Source organism: Girardinichthys multiradiatus, chromosome 17 (genome assembly GCF_021462225.1).
Source record: "Girardinichthys multiradiatus isolate DD_20200921_A chromosome 17, DD_fGirMul_XY1, whole genome shotgun sequence".
NCBI lineage: Eukaryota > Metazoa > Chordata > Actinopteri > Cyprinodontiformes > Goodeidae > Girardinichthys > Girardinichthys multiradiatus.
The window spans coordinates 6,666,661-6,685,552 of NC_061809.1; the positions used below are offsets into that span (position 1 = coordinate 6,666,661).

At 44.2% G+C, this 18,892-nt stretch overlaps 1 protein-coding gene across 4 annotated transcripts in view; it reads right to left on the bottom strand.

The window, feature by feature from the left end:
- Window positions 1-18,892, bottom strand: part of tmtc1 (transmembrane O-mannosyltransferase targeting cadherins 1) — a 235,338-nt gene that overhangs the window by 128,693 nt on the left and 87,753 nt on the right. For all 4 annotated transcript variants that reach the window (XM_047390474.1, XM_047390473.1, XM_047390475.1 and 1 more), the window contains exons 5-6: window positions 12,359-12,440; window positions 824-927 (exon numbers count right to left, since the gene is read on the bottom strand). In XM_047390474.1, coding sequence (XP_047246430.1) covers window positions 824-927; window positions 12,359-12,440 — 186 coding nt within the window. The remainder of the gene's footprint in view (window positions 1-823; window positions 928-12,358; window positions 12,441-18,892) is intronic.

Sequence of the window (18,892 nt, forward strand, 5' to 3'; positions counted from 1 at the left end):
GACAGTCTGAGGTCTGTTGGTCAAAAAAATCCAGGACCCAGTTCCCCAGTGTGGGACTCAGCCCAGGAGAAGAGAGCTTCTGCAATAGGGTCTGTGAAATGATGGCATTGAAGGCTGAGGATAAATCCAGGAAGAGCAGACGGACGTAGGATTTTCTGCTCTTCAGAAGGGTGAGGGCTGTGTGGACCACCAATAAGACTGCCCCTCTCTTTCTCATTAATTAATCTTTATCTCAGTAATTTGAGCGACAGCAGCAGATATCAACCACTGCAGACTGAGAATACACCACAAGAGCTGCAGTTTCTCAGATCTGACCCAGTCTGGCCATCACTATTTGGTCATAGTCAAACCTGCTCAGATCCTTACATTTGTACATTATTTCTACTTGCAACACATCGACTTTGAGAACAAAATATTGATTGATGTTGAATAAATGTTGTTGCCATAATAAATGTGGTTTCACACCAGGAAGGTCCTTTGGTGCGCTTGTTTGGTCCGGACCAAAAGCGAACATTTGCTTGGTGCAGTTTGCTTTCACATTGTATTTTTTGCAAGTGAACTATAACTTAATAAAGCCATGATGATCATTGCCCCCATTGGACAGAAATGACAGGGGCAGGACAGAGCACAGACCAGGAAATTGTGAAAAACAACTGTGGAAGTGATAGGAATATACCACAGATTACTTATGGGTTCACCCACAATACTATACAATTTGTAAAACTAAATGAATAAAACGAAAAAGTCTTCTCATCATATTTTGTCATCTACACTGAAGATGGTCAAGTTTGTTTCTTCTAGTTTGTGAGAGTGTGTGGCTAACCTGGTAAGCAGGTGGTGTGAAAAAGAGGCGGGGTTGTCCTGTTCTGAAAAAAGAGGCATGGATCCCCCCATGAGCCACAGCCTGACTGACATGATTATCACCACCTGAAAGACAGAAAACAATCTCAAGCTCTGAGAGATTACATACAGCGTACAAACGTGAATAAAAATGAACAAGAACAACAATCTTCAAGTTCAAACAAGTTCATAGGGACAAAAAGGATACAATCATTGTTCTAGAAAGTCCAATTTCCAAACAGGTCCTTTTTTCCACAGTAGATGAAATTAGATAAACAGACAAACTCATGATAAGATTGATACATTTTACCTGCTGCTTTATACCTACATTGTGGCTAAGTTGTTGTTAAACAAGACTCAAAGTTTTGTTGCATCTTAGTGAGCTTACGTGTGTGTTACGAAACATAGATTTGGAAATGCATGTGGTCTGTGGAAGTGCTTACGGCACTAACTGCTAATTATCATGGTTTTTGACATACACTGCTCAAAAAATTAAAGGCAACACTCAAATAACACATCCTAGATCTGAATTAATGAAATATTCTCATTGAATACTTTGTTCTGTACAAGGTTGAATGTGCTGACAACAAAATCACACAAAAATCATCAATGGAAATCAAATTTATTAACCAATGGAGGCCTGGATTTGGAGTCGCACACAAAATTAAAGTGGAAAAACACACTACAGGCTGAACCAACTTTGATGTAATGTCCTTAAAACAAGTCAAAATGAGGCTCAGTATTGTGTGTGGCCTCCACGTGCCTGTATGACCTCCCTACAACGCCTGGGCATGCTCCTGATGAGACAGTGGATGGTCTCCAAAGGGATCTCCTCCCAGACCTGGAGTAAAGCATCCGCCAACTCCTGGACAGTCTGTGGTGCAACGTGATGTTGGTGGGTGGAGCGAGACATGATGTCCCAAATGTGCTCAATCGGATTCAGGTCTGGGGAACGGGTGGGCCAGTCCATAGCTTCAATGTCTTCATCTTGCAGGAACTGCTGACACACTCCAGCCACATGAGGTCTAGCATTGTCCTGCATTAGGAGGAACCCAGGGCCAACTGCACCAGCATATGGTTTCACAAGGGGTCTGAGGATCTCATCTCGATACCTAATGGCAGTCAGGCTACCTCTGGCGAGCACATGGAGGGCCGTGCAGCCCGCCAAAGAAATGCCACCCCACACCATTACTGACCCACTGCCAAACCGGTCATGCTGAAAGATGTTGAAGGCAGCAGATCGCTCTCCACGATGTCTCCAGACTGTCACATGTGTTCAGTGTGAACCTGCTTTCATCTGTGAAGAGCACAGGGTGCCAGTGGCGAATTTGCCAATCCTGGTGTTCTCTGGCAAATGCCAAGCGTCCTGCACAGTGTTGGGCTGTGAGCACAATCCCCATTTGTGGACGTCAGGCCCTCATACCATCCTCATGGAGTCGGTTTCTAACAGTTTGTGCAGACACATGCACATTTGTGGCCTGCTAGAGGTCATTTTGCAGGGCTCTGGCAGTGCTCCTCCTGTTACTCCTTGCACAAAGGTGGAGGTAGCGGTCCTGCTGCTGGGTTGTTGCCCTCCTACGGCCTCCTCCATGTCTCCTGGTGTACTGGCCTGTCTCCTGGTAGCGCCTCCAGGCTCTGGACACTCGCATTGATGTGCCATCCTGGATGAGATGTACTCCCTGAGCCACTTGTGTGGGTTGTAGAGTCCGTCTCATGCTACCATGAGTGTGAAAGCACCACCAACATTCAAAAGTGACCAAAACATCAGCCAGAAAGTATAGGTACTGAAAAGTGGTCTGTGGTCCCCACCTGCAGAACCACTCCTTTATTGAGTGTGTCTTGCTAATCGCCAAAGATTTCCCCCTGTTGTCTATTCCATTTGCACAACAGCATGTGAAATTGATTGTCAATCAGTGTTGCTTCCTAAATGGACAGTTTAATTTCACAGAAGTTTCATTTACTTGGAGTTATATTGTGTTGTTTAAGTGTCCTTTTTATTTTTTTGAGCATTGTAGATTTGATCCACATGCAGAAACACTCAGGAAACAGAAAAAGGTTTACAAGTTTATTGTGTTAGGAGTGGATAATGAAGACAGGAATCCGGAACAGGGAGCACTTCATCTGTATGAGGAGGAGGACAGGTAGGTTTAGTGAATGAATGTGAAATCTTGAAGTTAAATAAGATTTCTTGTGCTCACAGGGAGGTGAGTAGATGAACCGCCAGGGGTGAAGATGGTGGAGCCTGGGAGCTGAGATGCAGGGCTGCTTCAATGAGGTGAGTTTGATCCAGGGGAATGGTGAGTCCGGTACGAGGTGTGTGTTCTTGGATGGAAAGCACGGTGCAGAACTGCTTCCAGTGAGGTGATTGTGGTCCAGGAGAATGGTAAGTACTGCACCTGGTATGGGTTCTTGGATGGGGAGCACGGTGGAGGGTGAGCAGGGTTTGCTTATGGATGAGGCCTAAAGAGTTAGGAGCCAGGACGCCGCCACCTGGAAACTTGTCTGGAGATGACGACATGAATCTCTGTGGAGGTCTTGGAACCAGGAAGTGACCTGGAGTGGAATTAAAAACACTGAAGTAACCAGAGGAGGAGCACACACGGAGGTAAGACAATCTCTTCTTTTAAACAAAGAATCTAGAGCATCAAGGGCTAGAGTTTTACCACAGTTGGTTAACACTCAGGCGTTGAAATGCTGGCAGCAGACTCCTCTTAAACTCTCTTGTGATGAGAGTTAATGCGATACACATCACCATGCTCAGGCGCCATCTAGGGTGAAACACAGTAAGCAGCAGGCAGAAGAGGAGACAGGTCTCCCAGACCCCGACATCATTTCCCCCTCAATGGCCGCCTCCTGGTAGCCCAGAAGAAGTGGACGGAAGAGAAGACTGGTAAATCAGTGATCAAGAAAGGATCACAAATGAAGGAACGGGGTATCCAAGAATGGTCCTCAGGACCGTAGCCCTCCCAGTCGACAAGATACTGCCAACCACGACCCCGCCAACGATAGTGCACTATCTGACGGACCGAGTAGATGGGAAGCCCCTCAAAGTCCTGGGTGGGTAGAGGGGGTTTGGCTGGAGGGCACAAAGTGCTGGTAAGGACAGGTTTAATCTGGGAGACGTGGAAGGTTGGGTGGATGTGAAGGTTAGATGGCAAATGGTGACGGACTGCAGTAGGGCTAATCAGTGATTCAATTTCATAAGGTCCAATGAAGCGAGGAGCAAGTTTTTTGGACATAGATTTCAAGTGAATGTCACGGGAGGAGAGCCAGGCTTTCTGACCTGGTGAGTACTATGGTGCAGGTATGCGCTTCCTGTCGGCATTTTTCTGTTCTGTTCAGCAGTGCGTTAGACCAGATGTCTTTACACATGGATGTGATGATGGACTGATGTGACTGAGATATCCCTTTCGTCTGAGGGGAAAAGTGGTGGTTGGTGGCCCAGGGAAGCTTCAAAGGGGGACAGACCTGTGGTGGCAGAGATGTGTGAATTATAAGCATACTTTACCCAGGGTAGAAACTTACTCCAGTCAGATAGGTTGGTGGAGGTGAGACATCTGAGGGTGGATTCAAGTTCTGATTCATCCGTTATGTCTGTCCGTTTGACTGTGGGTGATAACAAGATGTTAGAGAAACCATAGCATTGAGGGCTGAACAGAACTGTTTCCAAACATGTGAGATGAACTGAAGTCCGCGGTCTGACAAGATGTTCTGGGGGTTGCAATGGAGTCTGAATACATGTTTCAGTTGGTTAACACTCAGGCGTTGAAATGCTGGCAGCAGACTCCTCTTAAACTCTCTTGTGATGAGAGTTAATGCGATACACATCACCATGCTCAGGCGCCATCTAGGGTGAAACACAGTTCTGATTCATCCGTTATGTCTGTCCGTTTGACTGTGGGTGATAACAAGATGTTAGAGAAACCATAGCATTGAGGGCTGAACAGAACTGTTTCCAAACTTGTGAGATGAACTGAAGTCCGCGGTCTGACAAGATGTTCTGGGGGTTGCAATGGAGTCTGAATACATGTTTCAGTTGGTTAACACTCAGGCGTTGAAATGCTGGCAGCAGACTCCTCTTAAACTCTCTTGTGATGAGAGTTAATGCGATACACATCACCATGCTCAGGCGCCATCTAGGGTGAAACACAGTAAGCAGCAGGCAGAAGAGGAGACAGGTCTCCCAGATGTTCTGGGGGTTGCAATGGAGTCTGAATACATGTTTCACCAGTAATTGAGCAGTCTGAAAGGCGGACGGTAACTTTCTGAGGGGAACAAGATGGCAGGTTTTAAAAAAAACAGTCGATGATTGTGAATGAGGAGGTAATGACAGAGCATTGGTCTTACTAAAAACTTGCTTTAAGTCATGGTATTCTTCTGGTACTTTTGAGAGGTCAGGAAGATCTGTTACATGAGGAGTCATTGAAGGCTGATTAGGAGAGACGGCAGACTGTAAACAGGAAGTAACTTTCTGAGGGGAACAAGATGGCAGACTTTAAAAAAACAGTCAATGATAGTGAGGATGGTGGTCATACCTTAAGATGTGGGGAGTCCAGTGACAGTCGAGTGCAACATGGGACCAAGGTCTTTTTGGTATGCTGAGAGATTGCAGAAGATCCGCAGGTCATTTATGGATGGATTTGTTTCAGACACAGATGGTGCATGCATGCACATATTCCTTTACATCCTTGTGAAGAAAGGGCCCCCAAAAATGTCTAGAGATGAGTGCAATGGTGCGACTAGAACCAGGATGAGCCGAGAACTTAGCGGAACGAAACCAACGGATAAGACGAGAACGGACTGAGGACAGGACGAAGGTCCTATTAGGTAGACCGGTACCTGGGTGTGATTCATTCTGTTGAGCTTGAGAGACAAGGTCTTTGATCTCCCATGTGAGGGAGCCAATGGTGTAGTTGGGAGGTAGGATGGAAGCAGGTTTCTTATCTGAGTCATCGAACGAAAACTGTCGTGAGAGGGCATCATCAGGTTTTATGTTCTTGGAGGAAGGAAATGGACAGGTGGAATCGAGAAAAGAACAGGCACCAACGAGACCAACGAGGGACCAACGAGACTGCCGGGAGTTCAAGCGTTTAGCGGACTGAAGGTAGGCTAGATTCTTGTGATCGGTCCAAACCAGCACAGGATGTTGCGTGCCGTCCAGCGAGTGTCGCCACTCTTCCAAGGCCAATTTTATGTCCAAACGTTCTCGATCTCCCAAGTCACAATTTCGTTCGGTGCTGGACAGTCTACAGGAGAAAAAGGCGCCAGGGTGAAGCTTTCCATCTGATTTGGAACATTGAGACAGCATAGCACCCATCCCCCAAGTCAGAGGCATTACCTCAAGGGTAAATTGTTTTGATGGATCTGGATGGACGAGGATGGGAGCTTGAGAGAACCTTTCTTTCAGGGCTAAGAAGACGGAATTGGCTTCTTGGGTCCATATGAATGTGGTCTTGGTAGAGGTGAGTGGCATTAATGGAGCTGCAGTTTGACTGTAATTTTGTATAAACCTTTGGTAAAAATTGGCAGACTGTAAACAGGAAGAAAGACAATTGGTGGACCAGGAGTCAATATGGAGATCTGACCAGTTGAGAGGTGGATTATGTTGTTGTAACCAGTTAAAGCCTAAGACCAAAGATGATTGTGAAATGGGAAAAATTAAAAAAGGTATGTTCTCTGTGATTTCCTGAGATGCTGAGTTCTAGGGGTTGATTCATGGGATTGGATCTGGTGTCTGTGATCTGAAAGAGTTCTCCTAAATGAGTCTGCTGGGTCAGATTGGCCTGAGTGTTCTGTCATGGTTTATGATATAGATTTGGCCCACATGCAGAAACACACTCAGGAAACAGAAAAAGGTTTACAACTTTATTGTGTTAGGAGTGGATAATGAAGACAGGAATCTGAAATCGGGAGCACTTCAACTGTACGAGGAGGAGGACAGGTAGGTTTACTAAATGAAGGTAAAATCTTGAAGTTAAATAAGAATTCTTGTGCTCACAGGGGGGTGAGTAGATGAACCGCCAGGGAGGAAGATGGTGGAGCCTGGGAGCTGAGATGCAGGGCTGCTTGAATGAGGTGAGTTTGATCCAGGAAATTGGTGAGTCCGGTACGAGGTGTGTGTTCTTGGATGGAAAGCACAGTGTAGAACTGCTTCCAGTGAGGTGATTGTGGTCCAGGAGAATGGTAAGTACCGTACCTGATGTGGGTTCTTGGATGGGGAGCACGGTGGAGGGTTTGCAGGGTTCGCTTATGGATGAGGCCGAAAGAGCAAGGAACCAGGACGCCGCCAGCTGGAAACTTTTCCAGAGAAGACGACTTGAATCTTTGTGGAGTCCTTGGAACCAGGAAGTGACCTGGAGTGGAATTAAAAACACTGAAGTAACCAAAGGAGGAGCACACACGGAGGTAAGATGATCTCTTCTTTTAAACAAAGAATCTAGAGCATCAGGGGCGAGAGTTTTACCACAGTTGGTTAACACTCAGGTGTCGAAGTGCTGGCAGCAGACTCCTCTTAAACTCTCCTGTGATGAAGCTTAATGCGATACACCTGTCACCACTTCCTACCACCATGCTCAGGCGCCATCTAGGGTTAAACACAGTAAGCAGGAGGCAGAAGGAGACAGAGTCTCCTGGACAACAACACTAATATAAAGAGAGTTTACAATGTGAACTCCTTAATCATTTCGTCTTTGTTTAAAATGTTAATTAAACAAAAAGACTTAATACTGAAAACCAATCCAAAATTCCAAATATATTTCATATGTCTTCTGTTATATTTTTTAAAGATGCAAGTCAGTGACTTGATGCAATCCGCTAGGTTTTCTTAGAAAACATTTTAACCAATTTGAATTATAAACTGAACATAGTTCAAACTGTTTTCAAACTAGGGTCAATTTGGAATGTACAGGTACATCTTGAAAAATTAGAACATCGTAAAAAGGTTCAGTATTTTCTCTCCCTCCTTTTAGAAAGTGAAACTCATAGATTCATTACACATGGAGTGAAAATGTTCAAGCATTTATCCTTGTCATTTTAATGATTATGGCTTACAGATAATGAAAACCCAAAAGTCAATGTCTCCACAACTGTACAACAGTCATCAACACCCTCCACAGGAAGGCTAAGCCAAAAAAGTCATTTTTAAAGAAGCTGTATTCCAGAATATTAATGGAAAGCTGAGGGTTGTCCACTCTCCCCCTCACTGTTTTCTATATTCATCGAACTACTGGCATTCATCAAAACAAAAATATTCATGGAATTAAACCCCCGATGGCTAACCTGACATGCTGCTGCTCCTGGATGGTGTGGGAGGGCTCAAGGCAGCTGGAGGTCCTCATTTGCTCCAGGCGGGGATGCCGCATGTGCTAAGGGTGGGAAAAGTGCCTTCTGAGTGTCCCTGACCCGGCGGGTGGGCTCGTGGTCTTGGTGGCAGAGGCTTGGTAGACTGGGGATATGGGGGCATTGGGGGAGAGGAATTAAGTTTTGTTTTTGGTTTTAGTTCTACCTAAGGGTGGGATGGCAAGGGGTGGGATTGGAGTTGAGTGCATCTGCTGGGGTCTGCTGGTTCCTGAGGTTCTACCTGGTCTAGTTGGTCCCTGGTCCTAGGCGGCTAGACAGGCACTGTCCGTGCTTGGCTGGTCCAAGTTCTTGCGGACTGGTCCAGGCTGGGCAGGCTGATAACTGATCCATGTCGGGGAACTCTGGGGTGTCCCTAATTGCAATATCCCATGTGGTGGTGCAGGAGATGGCAGGAAAGGGCTGGGCCCAGTTGGGGGCTGATCCCCAGCAGGGGATTCTCACTGCTGCCTAAGTGTCCATTCCCTCCTCCCTAACTTAAATAACACTACACAACGATAAGATCTTGGGGTGTGGAACGATGGGTCTTGCCTGAGTTATTTTTGTCATTAAACTGCCATAGGTTTAGGCTGCTAGAGGACACAATGACCAATTTTTATCACTGCTATTTTATCAGAATCAGAAAAGCTTTATTGCCAAGTACGTTTTTGGACATACAAGGAATTTGTTTTGGTGTAGTCTGTGCAATACAGTACAAATTAAACAGTATAAACATATCTACAATATAATATAAATATATGTGCACAGTTTTAAGTGAGTGAGAGTAAATATAGAGTAGTATTGGGTGCGAGAGCAGTACAACAGTGCAGGTGATCATTGTGCAATTATGGCAGTGCAAGTAAAGCAGGAGTCCAAGCTGAGCGTTAATGTAACGCATAGAGTTACAAGTTACAAGTGTCCTGTCAGCAAAAAAGGGGGGGTGTGGGGGAAAGGGAGAATGTCAAGGTGGTTTCCGGGCTTTGTTAACCAGGCTGGTGGCAGATGGGAAAAAACTGTTCTTGTGGCATGAGGTTTTGGTCCGGATGGACCGCAGCCTCCTGCCAGAGGGGAGAGTCTCAAAGAGTCTGTGACCGGGGTGGGAGGGATCAGCCAGAATCTTCCCGGCCCGCTTCAGGGTCCTGGAGGTGTACAGTTCCTGGAGCGACAGTAGACTGCAGCCAATCACCTTCTCAGCAAACCGAATGACACGCAGCAGCGGCATACCAGATGGTGATGGAGGAGGTGAGGATGGACTCAATGATGGCTGTGTAGAAGTGCACCATCATAGTCTTTGGCAGGTTGAATTTCTTCAGCTGCCGCAGGAAGAACATTCTCTGCTGGGCTTTCTTGATGAGGGAGCTGATGTTTGGCTCCCACTTGAGATCCTGGGAGATGATGGTTCCCAGGAAGCGGAAAGATTCCGCAGTGTCAATTGTGGAGTCACAGAGGGTGATGGGGGCAGGTGGGGCTGGGATCTGCCTGAAGTCCACAACCATCTCCACTGTCTTTAGAGCGTTGAGCTCAAGGTTGTTCTGGCTGAACCAGTCCAACAGATGGTCCACCTCCCATCTGTACGCAGACTCGTCACCATCAGAGATGAGTCCGATCAGGGTGGTGTCGTCCGCAAACTTCAGAAGCTTGACAGACTGGTGACTGGAGGTGCAGCTGTTGGTGTACAGGGAGAAGAGCAGAGGAGAGAGAACACAGCCTTGGGGGGAACCGGTGCTGATGGTCAGGGAGTCAGAGACGTGCTTCCCCAGCCTCACGCGCTGCTTCCTGTCAGACAGGAAGTCAGTGATCCACCTACAGGTGGAGCCGGGCACACTCAGTTGGGAGAGCTTCTCCTGGAGCAGAGCTGGGACGATGGTGTTGAAGGCAGAGCTGAAATCCACAAACAGGATCCTGGCGTAGGTTCCTGTGGAGTCCAGGTGCCGGAGGATGAAGTGAAGGGCTAAGTTGACTGCATCATCTACAGACCTGTTGGCTCTGTAGGCAAATTGCAGGGGGTCCAGGAGGAGGTCGGTGATGTCTTTTAGGTGTGAGAGTACAAGGCGCTCAAAGGTGATGAATCACCACAGAGGTCAGGGCGATGGGTCTGAAGTCATTAAGCCCTCTGGTCCTTGGCTTCTTGGGAACAGGGACGATGGTAGAGGACTTGAAGCAGGCTGGCACATGACATGTCTCCAGTGAGGTGTTAAAAATGTCTGTGAAGACTGGAGACGGTTGATCAGCGCAGTGCTTCAGGCTGGCTGGTGAGACAGAATCCGGTCCAGCAGCTTTCCGGGGGTTCTGTCTCCTGAAGAGTTTGTTTACGTCCCTCTCCTGGATGGAAAGAGCCGTCGCCGGCGTGGGTAGGGGGCTGGTGGGGGGGAACTTCAGGGTGGGGGTTGGAGGTGCCAAGGCCCCACTTGAGGTTGGGGAGGTGGGGGTAGTGGATTGTGGCTGCAGCTGTTGGAGGGTGTCGTGGGGGATGGTTGCAGGACTGTCCCTTTGTCTTTCAAAGCGGCAGTAGAACTCGTTCAGGTCGTTGGCGAGGCGTTGGTTGTTGATGGTTGATGGAGTGGGGGGCTTTCGGCTTGTAGTTGGTGATCTGCCTGAGCCCTTTCCAGACAGATGCAGAGTCGTTGGCTGAGAACTGGTTTTGGAGCTTCTCAGAGTACAGCCGTTTGGCCTCTTTCACTGCCTTGCCAAACTTGTACTTCGCCTCTCTGTATATGTCTTTGTCCCCACTCCTGAAGGCCTCTTCCTTATCCAGTCTTAACCTTCTGAGGTTGGCTGTGAACCAGGGTTTGTCGTTGTTGTAACTCACCCTGGTGCATGATGGTACACAGCTGTCCTCACAGAAGCTGATGTAGGAAGTCACAGCCTCTGTGTACTCGTCCAGACTGTTGGTAGTAGTCCTGAAGACATCCCAGTCTGTACAGCCTAAACACGCCTGGAGATTCTCCACAGCCTCACTGCTCCACTTCCTTGATGTCCTCACAACAGGTTTGCAGAGCTTTAGTTTCTGCCTGTTTCCTGGAATCAGGTGGACCATGATGTGGTCGGATTGGCCCAGTGCAGCACGTGGGACGGCGTGATAAGCGTCTCTGATGGTGGTGTAACAGTGATCCAGAATGTTGTCTTCTCTGGTCGGACATTTAATAAACTGTCTATATTTGGGGAGTTCGTGGGTGAGATTACCTTTGTTAAAGTCGCCAACGACGATAACTAAGGAGTCCGGGTTGGTCCGCTCCACACTCAGTATCTGGTCGGCGAGCATGCGCTGTGCGACCTGCACGTTAGCTTGCGGCGGGATGTAAACACCGACCAGGATGAACGAAGCGAACTCACGGGGGGAATAGAAAGGCTTACTGTTTATGATGAAGGCTTCCAGGTCTGGAGAACAGTGCTGCTGAATCACTGTCACATCGTTGCACCAACCACTGTTGAGGTAGAAACAGATTCCTCCACCTTTCGCTTTGCCGGAGAGTTCCGTGTCTCTGTCCGCTCTGTAGAGCTGACGCCATTATCCTGTCACTTTCCATTTTTGCAATATTTGAAACTACTTCTGCCATTAACTCTAGATTCTTTAGAAATATTTCTTGCCATACAAGACACACTTGGCCCACTGATTTTGTGTTTAACTGTCCCTTTTCTGGATGAAGCACTTAGGAAGTTACTGCTAGGATTAAATCTCTGTACTACATTTTTCAAAAAAGTACTCCAGGGCCAGTACCTTTTCTGTTTTTTTCCCTCCATTATATCCTCTAATCCACTAGATAGTTAGAGCAAATGGTATCTCGGTCTGGTTACTGGACCATCCTTCCAGTTAAAAGGAAGTTGCTACTTTCCAAGGTTGTCACATGATTACTCAGGAAAGGGGACTGCTGCAAATTTAATGACTCCTTGCAAATGGCTGGGCTGCCTTGGAAAAATAACTTTATATGAATTGCATGATATTGGACTTAATGTATTGGAATCTGAACGTGACTATATAATTGTGTTGTACTGGAATTAATTTAATTGATTTGAACAGACGTTGTACATGTATTCTTTATCTGGATATTAAATGAACCTGTATGCAAAGTACTTTAAGTTGAAAGTTATATATATATATATATGATGAATTTAAACAGTGCTTAGAAAGTCATTAACACATGTAGAGACAGTAAAAAACATATTACTGTAAAATAATACTCACATAGCCAGAGATAAGGCAAGCTCGTTTAATGAAGGGAGTGCAGAAGTGGGGGAAGTCCCTGAGTCTGGAGCTCAGCAAAAGACTGATAAGCAAAAACAAATACGAACAGTAAGTTGGGTGGCTGGAGCCAGTACTTCACACCTCAGTAAAAGAACAACCTGTTCCTTAGAATTCAATCAAACTGTGAGCAAATTTATCCACTTTAAGCAGAACACATTGAAGGTTCTTCTGCTGTCAGAGAAGACACCACAGCCAAATTTTGAGTATGTGATTTACTGTTTTAAAACATTGAGTGCTCCAAAACTGATCCTGGCAGGCTCATTTGTGACTTAAAGTAATGTTGAGACTTTGTTTCATGTTAATGTGATTTGAATAACAATTATCTAAAGCTGAAGTTCACAAATTCCTAAAAACCAGAAACTAACGCATAGACTAAGAGTAAAACAGAAACTATATTATCTGTAATCAGGAACATGAATAGTATGAAATACATGAACCTGTTTCTAAATTCTGAGATCACAAGTGGGAAGGGAGCTTATGTAGTGTCGGTAAGTTCTGTGAAACATGCAGGGCTCAATGCAAATATCACAGCAAGGAATAAGGAAACTTTGATCAGAGTGCAGAAACTCAGGCACACAACACCTGCCAGAAAACTGCTTCCTGTAGAAGCTGCAGATGGACTGACCAGCCAGATATAAAACAAAAAAGCATGTACTTTGTTTACAGATAAAGAAGAATAAAACTGAAATTTTAAAAATTCTGGAAAGCCTAAATATAATAGTTTTCAGAAGTGGCAGAAATACTGAAAATACCTAATCTACAAATTTCACAAAGTAGCTAACATTCCTGTTTGTTCTAATTTAGCAGAAATAATTAACACAGCAACACCATAAATCCAAAAGTATCGAGATGTTTGCATTTACATTCACATGCAGTTTAATCACATCCCACTCTAAATACATAGACTTTCCAGGGAGTTGGTCCTGCCTTTGCAACTGCAACTGGCTCAACTGTTGTGCAGCTTTTATGAGGTGAGATGCTGATGGTGGAAGGCCTGGTTCACAGTCTCCAGTCTAAGTCATCTGAAAGGTTCTATGTCGGGTTAAAGTCAGGACTCTGTGCAGGCCAGTGAAGTTCTTCAACAATAAACCGTTTCATCCAAGCCTTTACAAACCTTATTGTTTTTAGTCAGTGTTTGAGCTGGAAGTGGCCATTCCGCATAGTTGGATTGAAATTGTTCTAATGTCTTCAACATGCCTAAGCATTAAGGGCCCCTGTTGGGCTCATGCATTTTGGTCGGATAGACCGGCTGGGCTGCACAGTTCGACATACGCACCTCAACAGATGTCGCAGCTCTGACGTCACCCGGGATTATAGAACCTGTGGAAAATAAACTTTCGTAGCTATTTCCAGCGTGTCTCACGGGACGACGCAACAGAGGTGCATATCTGAAGCAAAATAAACTCCCAGATGAGTTACTTTTTTCCCCCATACGGCCATTCCTGGAAGAGCTTGAAAGCTGGAATTCTGTCTGATACAAGAAGCTAAGAAGATTCATATACTGGTCAAAGACCCCGCCGACACTCCGGCGCAGGTGAAAACCCACAGAGGTTTGTTTCCAAGGAGATGAGTTTCCTCCTTGTTGATTCAGTCTACTGCAACGGTTCCTTATATTTTCCTTGTTTAATTATTACTTTAAAAAAATATTCATTCATCAAAAATCATAATCCTTTCACTCCTTTTACTGGAACTAACAAGCCAAGCCAACCTATAAAATGAAATGTCACACCATAATCCCTTCAACCAAATTTTACACTTGGCACAGTGCAGCTAGGTCAGTGCCACATTACTGACAATCACCAAAACCCAGACCCTTCCATCTGGTTGCCAGACAGAGAGATGAGTATCTCTCCAGTGAAAACATCTCCACTGATCTAGGATCTAGTGGCAGAGTGATTTCACATCAGGGCAGCATGTAAACTTCCTGACTCCTGGTTCTGATCCAACAAACAACAGAGAAGTAATTAATAAAGACTTCGATTACAAATGACAGCATGCAGGAACTTGAATTGAAATGGTTGCAATACAGTTTCAAACTGACCTGAACAGAGTCCTTTAGAAAACCCTAACAATGCAGTTTCGGGACTGTAAATTAAGTAGTGTACTGAGGCAGGTGAATGTAGTACAAATATATTATGACCACAGGTAAAGGCAGGAAAATAAAGTGACCAGTCAGTCATTACCGCATTGGACTGAAGCAAGGCCTTCATTCCTGCGTGGTATAATATTCTGGGATGTTTACAAATGTCTAATAAAACACGTTGACCATCAGGGATTTAGAATGAATAAGTGATAAACTGTCTAAATAAGAAAAAAACATTTCAGTGTAAAAAATTATAAAGTTTACAAATACAAGCGAAGAATGAAGCAGTGAGTTCTATAAATTTCTGGACTTTTACACCGATCATCTTTCAGACTTTCTATTTAATTTTTTGTGACACTCAGCTTCTTCTGTTTTGTCTCCATATCATAAACTACACTCCTCATCATTACCAGTGTGAAATCATTTGTAGCCAGTCTATTTTGCCTCTTTGATTTGCTGCCTTTTACAATCACATTTGTACTTTGCAGCATTAACAAGAACATTTTAAACAGTTTCTCTGCATTCTGTTGTCCAGAATTAGCTGAAGTTGTTCTGTTAACTGACATGACATAGCGGGAAAATACTATCACCTAATACAATTTTAAAATATTTCAGTCATTTGTTAACTTTAAATCAGGTTATTGGGGGATAATCACTGTAGCAAAACTACTAAAAGGCTCCATTATAGCTACCAACAACTCCCCCCTCCAGCTATAGTGCATGAAACTGACAGGACATGTGAAAAAGTGATCAGTACTAAGTTACTAAAGAAGGTAAGACCCCATGACATTTTCCGTTTGTGTTGTTTGTCCCAGTAGTTGTAGCTCCACATGGTTTGGAAAACCTTCCTACAGTAGGGAGAACAAGCATTTGATACACTGCAGATTTTGCAGGTTTTCACACTTGCAAAGCATGTAGAAGTCTTAATTTGTATCATAGACAATCTTGAATTGTGAGTGAAGGAATCTAAAACAAAAATCCAGAAAATCACATTGTGTGATTTTTAATTTTTTTTATACACTAGAGGCCTTTATTTTTAATTTTTTGACAGTAGACAGTAGTCAGGAAAGACAGGAAAAAGGGCAAAGAGAAGAAGAGACATTCGGCAAAGGTCGCCGGATCCAGGACTCAAACCCAGGACAGCCGCATCGAGGACTATAGCCCATGCACATGGTCACACCCTTAACCCCTACACCACCAGCACCGAGGTGATCAAATACATAAGTGACAACCAGTAAGATTCCCGGCTCTCACAGGCCTGTTAGTTCTTCTTTAAGAAGCCATCCTGTTCTCCACTTATTAGGTGTATTAACTGCACCTGTTTGAACTCAGTCAAACAAACTCCAACCTCTCCACATTGGCCAAAATCAGAGAGCTGTATAAAGTCATCAGGGATGAAATAGTAGACCTGCACAAGGCTAGGGTGGACTACAGGAAAATAGCCAAGCAGCTTGGTGAAAAAGCAACAACTGTTGGTGCAATTATAAGAATATGGAAGAAGTTCAAGATGATGCTCAATCTCCCTCAGTATGGGGCTCCATGCTAGATCTCACCTCATGGGGCATCAACGATCATGAGTAAGGTGAGGGATCAGCCCAGAACTGCACAGCAGGACCTAGTCAATGATCTGAAGAGAGCTGGAACCACAGTCTCAAAAAAGATCATTGTTAACGCACTACGACGCCATGAAATCCTGTGGCTCACGCAAGGTCCACCTGCTCAAGCCCGCACATTTCCAGGCCTTACTGAAGTCTGCCAATGAACATCTGGATGATCTAGAGGAGGAATGGGAGAAGGTTATGTGGTCTGATGAGGCAAAAATAGAGCTTTTTGGTCTAAACTCCACTTGCAGTGTTTGGAGGACAGGACAACTTCATCGTTTTGAGGGAAGGATGGATGGAGCCGTGTAACGGGAGATCTTAGCCCACAACCTCGTTCCCTCCTTAGGGGCATTGAAGATGGGTTGTAGCTGGGTCTTCCAGCATGACGACGACCCGAAGCACAGAGCCAGGGCAACTAAGGAGTGGCTCCGTAAGAAGCATATCAAGGTCCTGTAGTGGCCTAGTCAGTCTCCAGACTTTAACCCAATCAAAAATCTTTGGAGGGAGGTGAAAGTTCGTAATGCCCAGCGACAACCCCAAAGCCTGAAGGAGCTGGAGAAGATCTGTATGGAGTGGTCCAAAATTCCTGCTGTAGTGTGTGCAAACCTTGTCAAGAACTACAGGAACTACAGGAAACATCTGATATCTGTAATTGCAAACAAAGGTTGAACCAAATATTACGTTTTGTTTTTTTGATGTATCAAGTACTTATCTCATGCAATAAAATGCAAATAATTACTTAAAAATCAAACAATGTGATTTTCTGGATTTTTGTTTTAGATTCACTCACAGTTGTACCTATGATAAAAACTAAAGACTACTACATGCTTTGCAAGTGGGAGAACCTGCAAAATAGTGTATCGATTACTTTTTCTGTCCACTGTATATATTTGCTTTTTTCCTTCTGGTATCTACTTTTTTAACATCCCTCAAGGAATGTCTCACTTCAAACTGTTGGGAGAATTTTCAGGATAGACTCGTGACCTCCAGAATAATGTTATCCCCCCCCCAGACACACGCATACTCTCATGACGCCCACTACCACCACTCTGAAATCCTTCAGCTTTCTTTCTGTGTGAAGTGATTTGAATTGAAGGATATGACTCACTTGACCCAAACATTGCAAACTAAGGTAGACCCATAACAATTTAATACAACATGAATGTTTTGCACAGCGCCGTAACGGTTAATTGAGGGAGAAAAAAATAACTAAATATTCTGTCTTGCGCACAAGGAGCACACAGTTTTATTATTATGTGTTTTTCCTTTAGTGTCCCTTTGGCCCCAAGATGGTTTTCTGGTCTCTGGTGGCTGTTAATGTTCAGTTTTTTTAGTTAAATAGCATGGCACAACAATTTTGCGTGCTAGTTTGCACATGCCTTTTAAAAATGCTAAATATAGAAGCCAAAAGAAAAGCCGCAATCTGTTTCAGGTTGATAAATCTCATTGCGGATGGTAAAAAGTTACATTTGCACATTCTGTTCCCATAAATTTGTGCATTTAGGTCATTATCTTATGTTTTGCTTATTCATGAAGGCAAACACTGAAGGCTAACGTTAAAAAATTAGCGCCCACTGTTCTGCGGATTTTACATACACAATTCGATTTGCACCTTGTTGATAGATTAGCTTTGTTCACGTAATCCAGTTTGCATGTTTTTGTACACACAAACCTTTTGAAGATCCAGCCCAAGTCTCACTGGCTAGTTTTCCAACTCTTCCTTTTAACTTTTCACACTACTAACATCAGATCTTTATTTTTTTTATAATAAGTCTAATTTTTATTTGTTGACAAAAACATGAAACAATTTGGTCATAGTTCTTGTCATTCCAAATTATTTTAGTTAGTGTTTATACATTAAAAAGGCTGTTCATGAAATATTTTTGTCTTTTTTTTTTAACACTTTTCCTCTACTCAGACCAGAGGGGGCAAATATACTGGTAGGCTGTTTTCCAAAAAAAACGTCCTTTAAGTATTGTGTTGGCTATGTACCAAAATGTTACCAAATAAAACATTTGTTTGTTTCCTAATTTTTCATCTATTGTTTAGATCACATTTGACATGATACAATTTTTGTCAGGGTTTGTGGTTGGTTTGGACTAAAGTGCAGACAAACACTTGGAAGCAGCATTGTGCGATGCAATCTTCTTTCTTTACAAATAACAAGGCAACAGACTTACATTCACTGCCAAAACATAGACCAGGAACCAGGAAACATCAGGGACTCTACAGGAGGAACCAGCGAATGACAATGAGAACCAGCAAGCTTATTAACAGAGGAAAGTGCAGTGTGGACCAATGAGAAAGGGAGGCAGGTAATCAGATGAATAATAAACAGCTGTGAGGACAAGCTGCAGGGACTTTGAAAACAACACCACGACGCAGGAGCGAAAAACAAGTCATATTTTTAACAGATTAGGAAAACTGTTTTTGTATTTAGACTGAATTTTGAGAACAGTATCGAGCACATTGATGCTGAGAGATTATTTTTGGAAGTGGTGGTAAGAGGCACAAACTGGTATGTGAATGGTTCAAAATGGACATACAGGAGGACAATATGGACTTTAATGAATGGACGCCAGTAAGTAGATGGAGAGGACAGGGAAGAGGTAAAGCAGAAGAAGGAAAGATATTAGACAGCCAAAGGCGTAAAAGAGAGCTGGAAGAAAACAGTTCTGAAGAAGAGAGAGTAGTTAGGAAGAAAATTGGAAGGGAAGAATGTAAAATATTAAAACTAAGAAATGAAGAAGAAAAAGAGAACCCAAGTCCTATCTCTCTATCTAGAGAAAT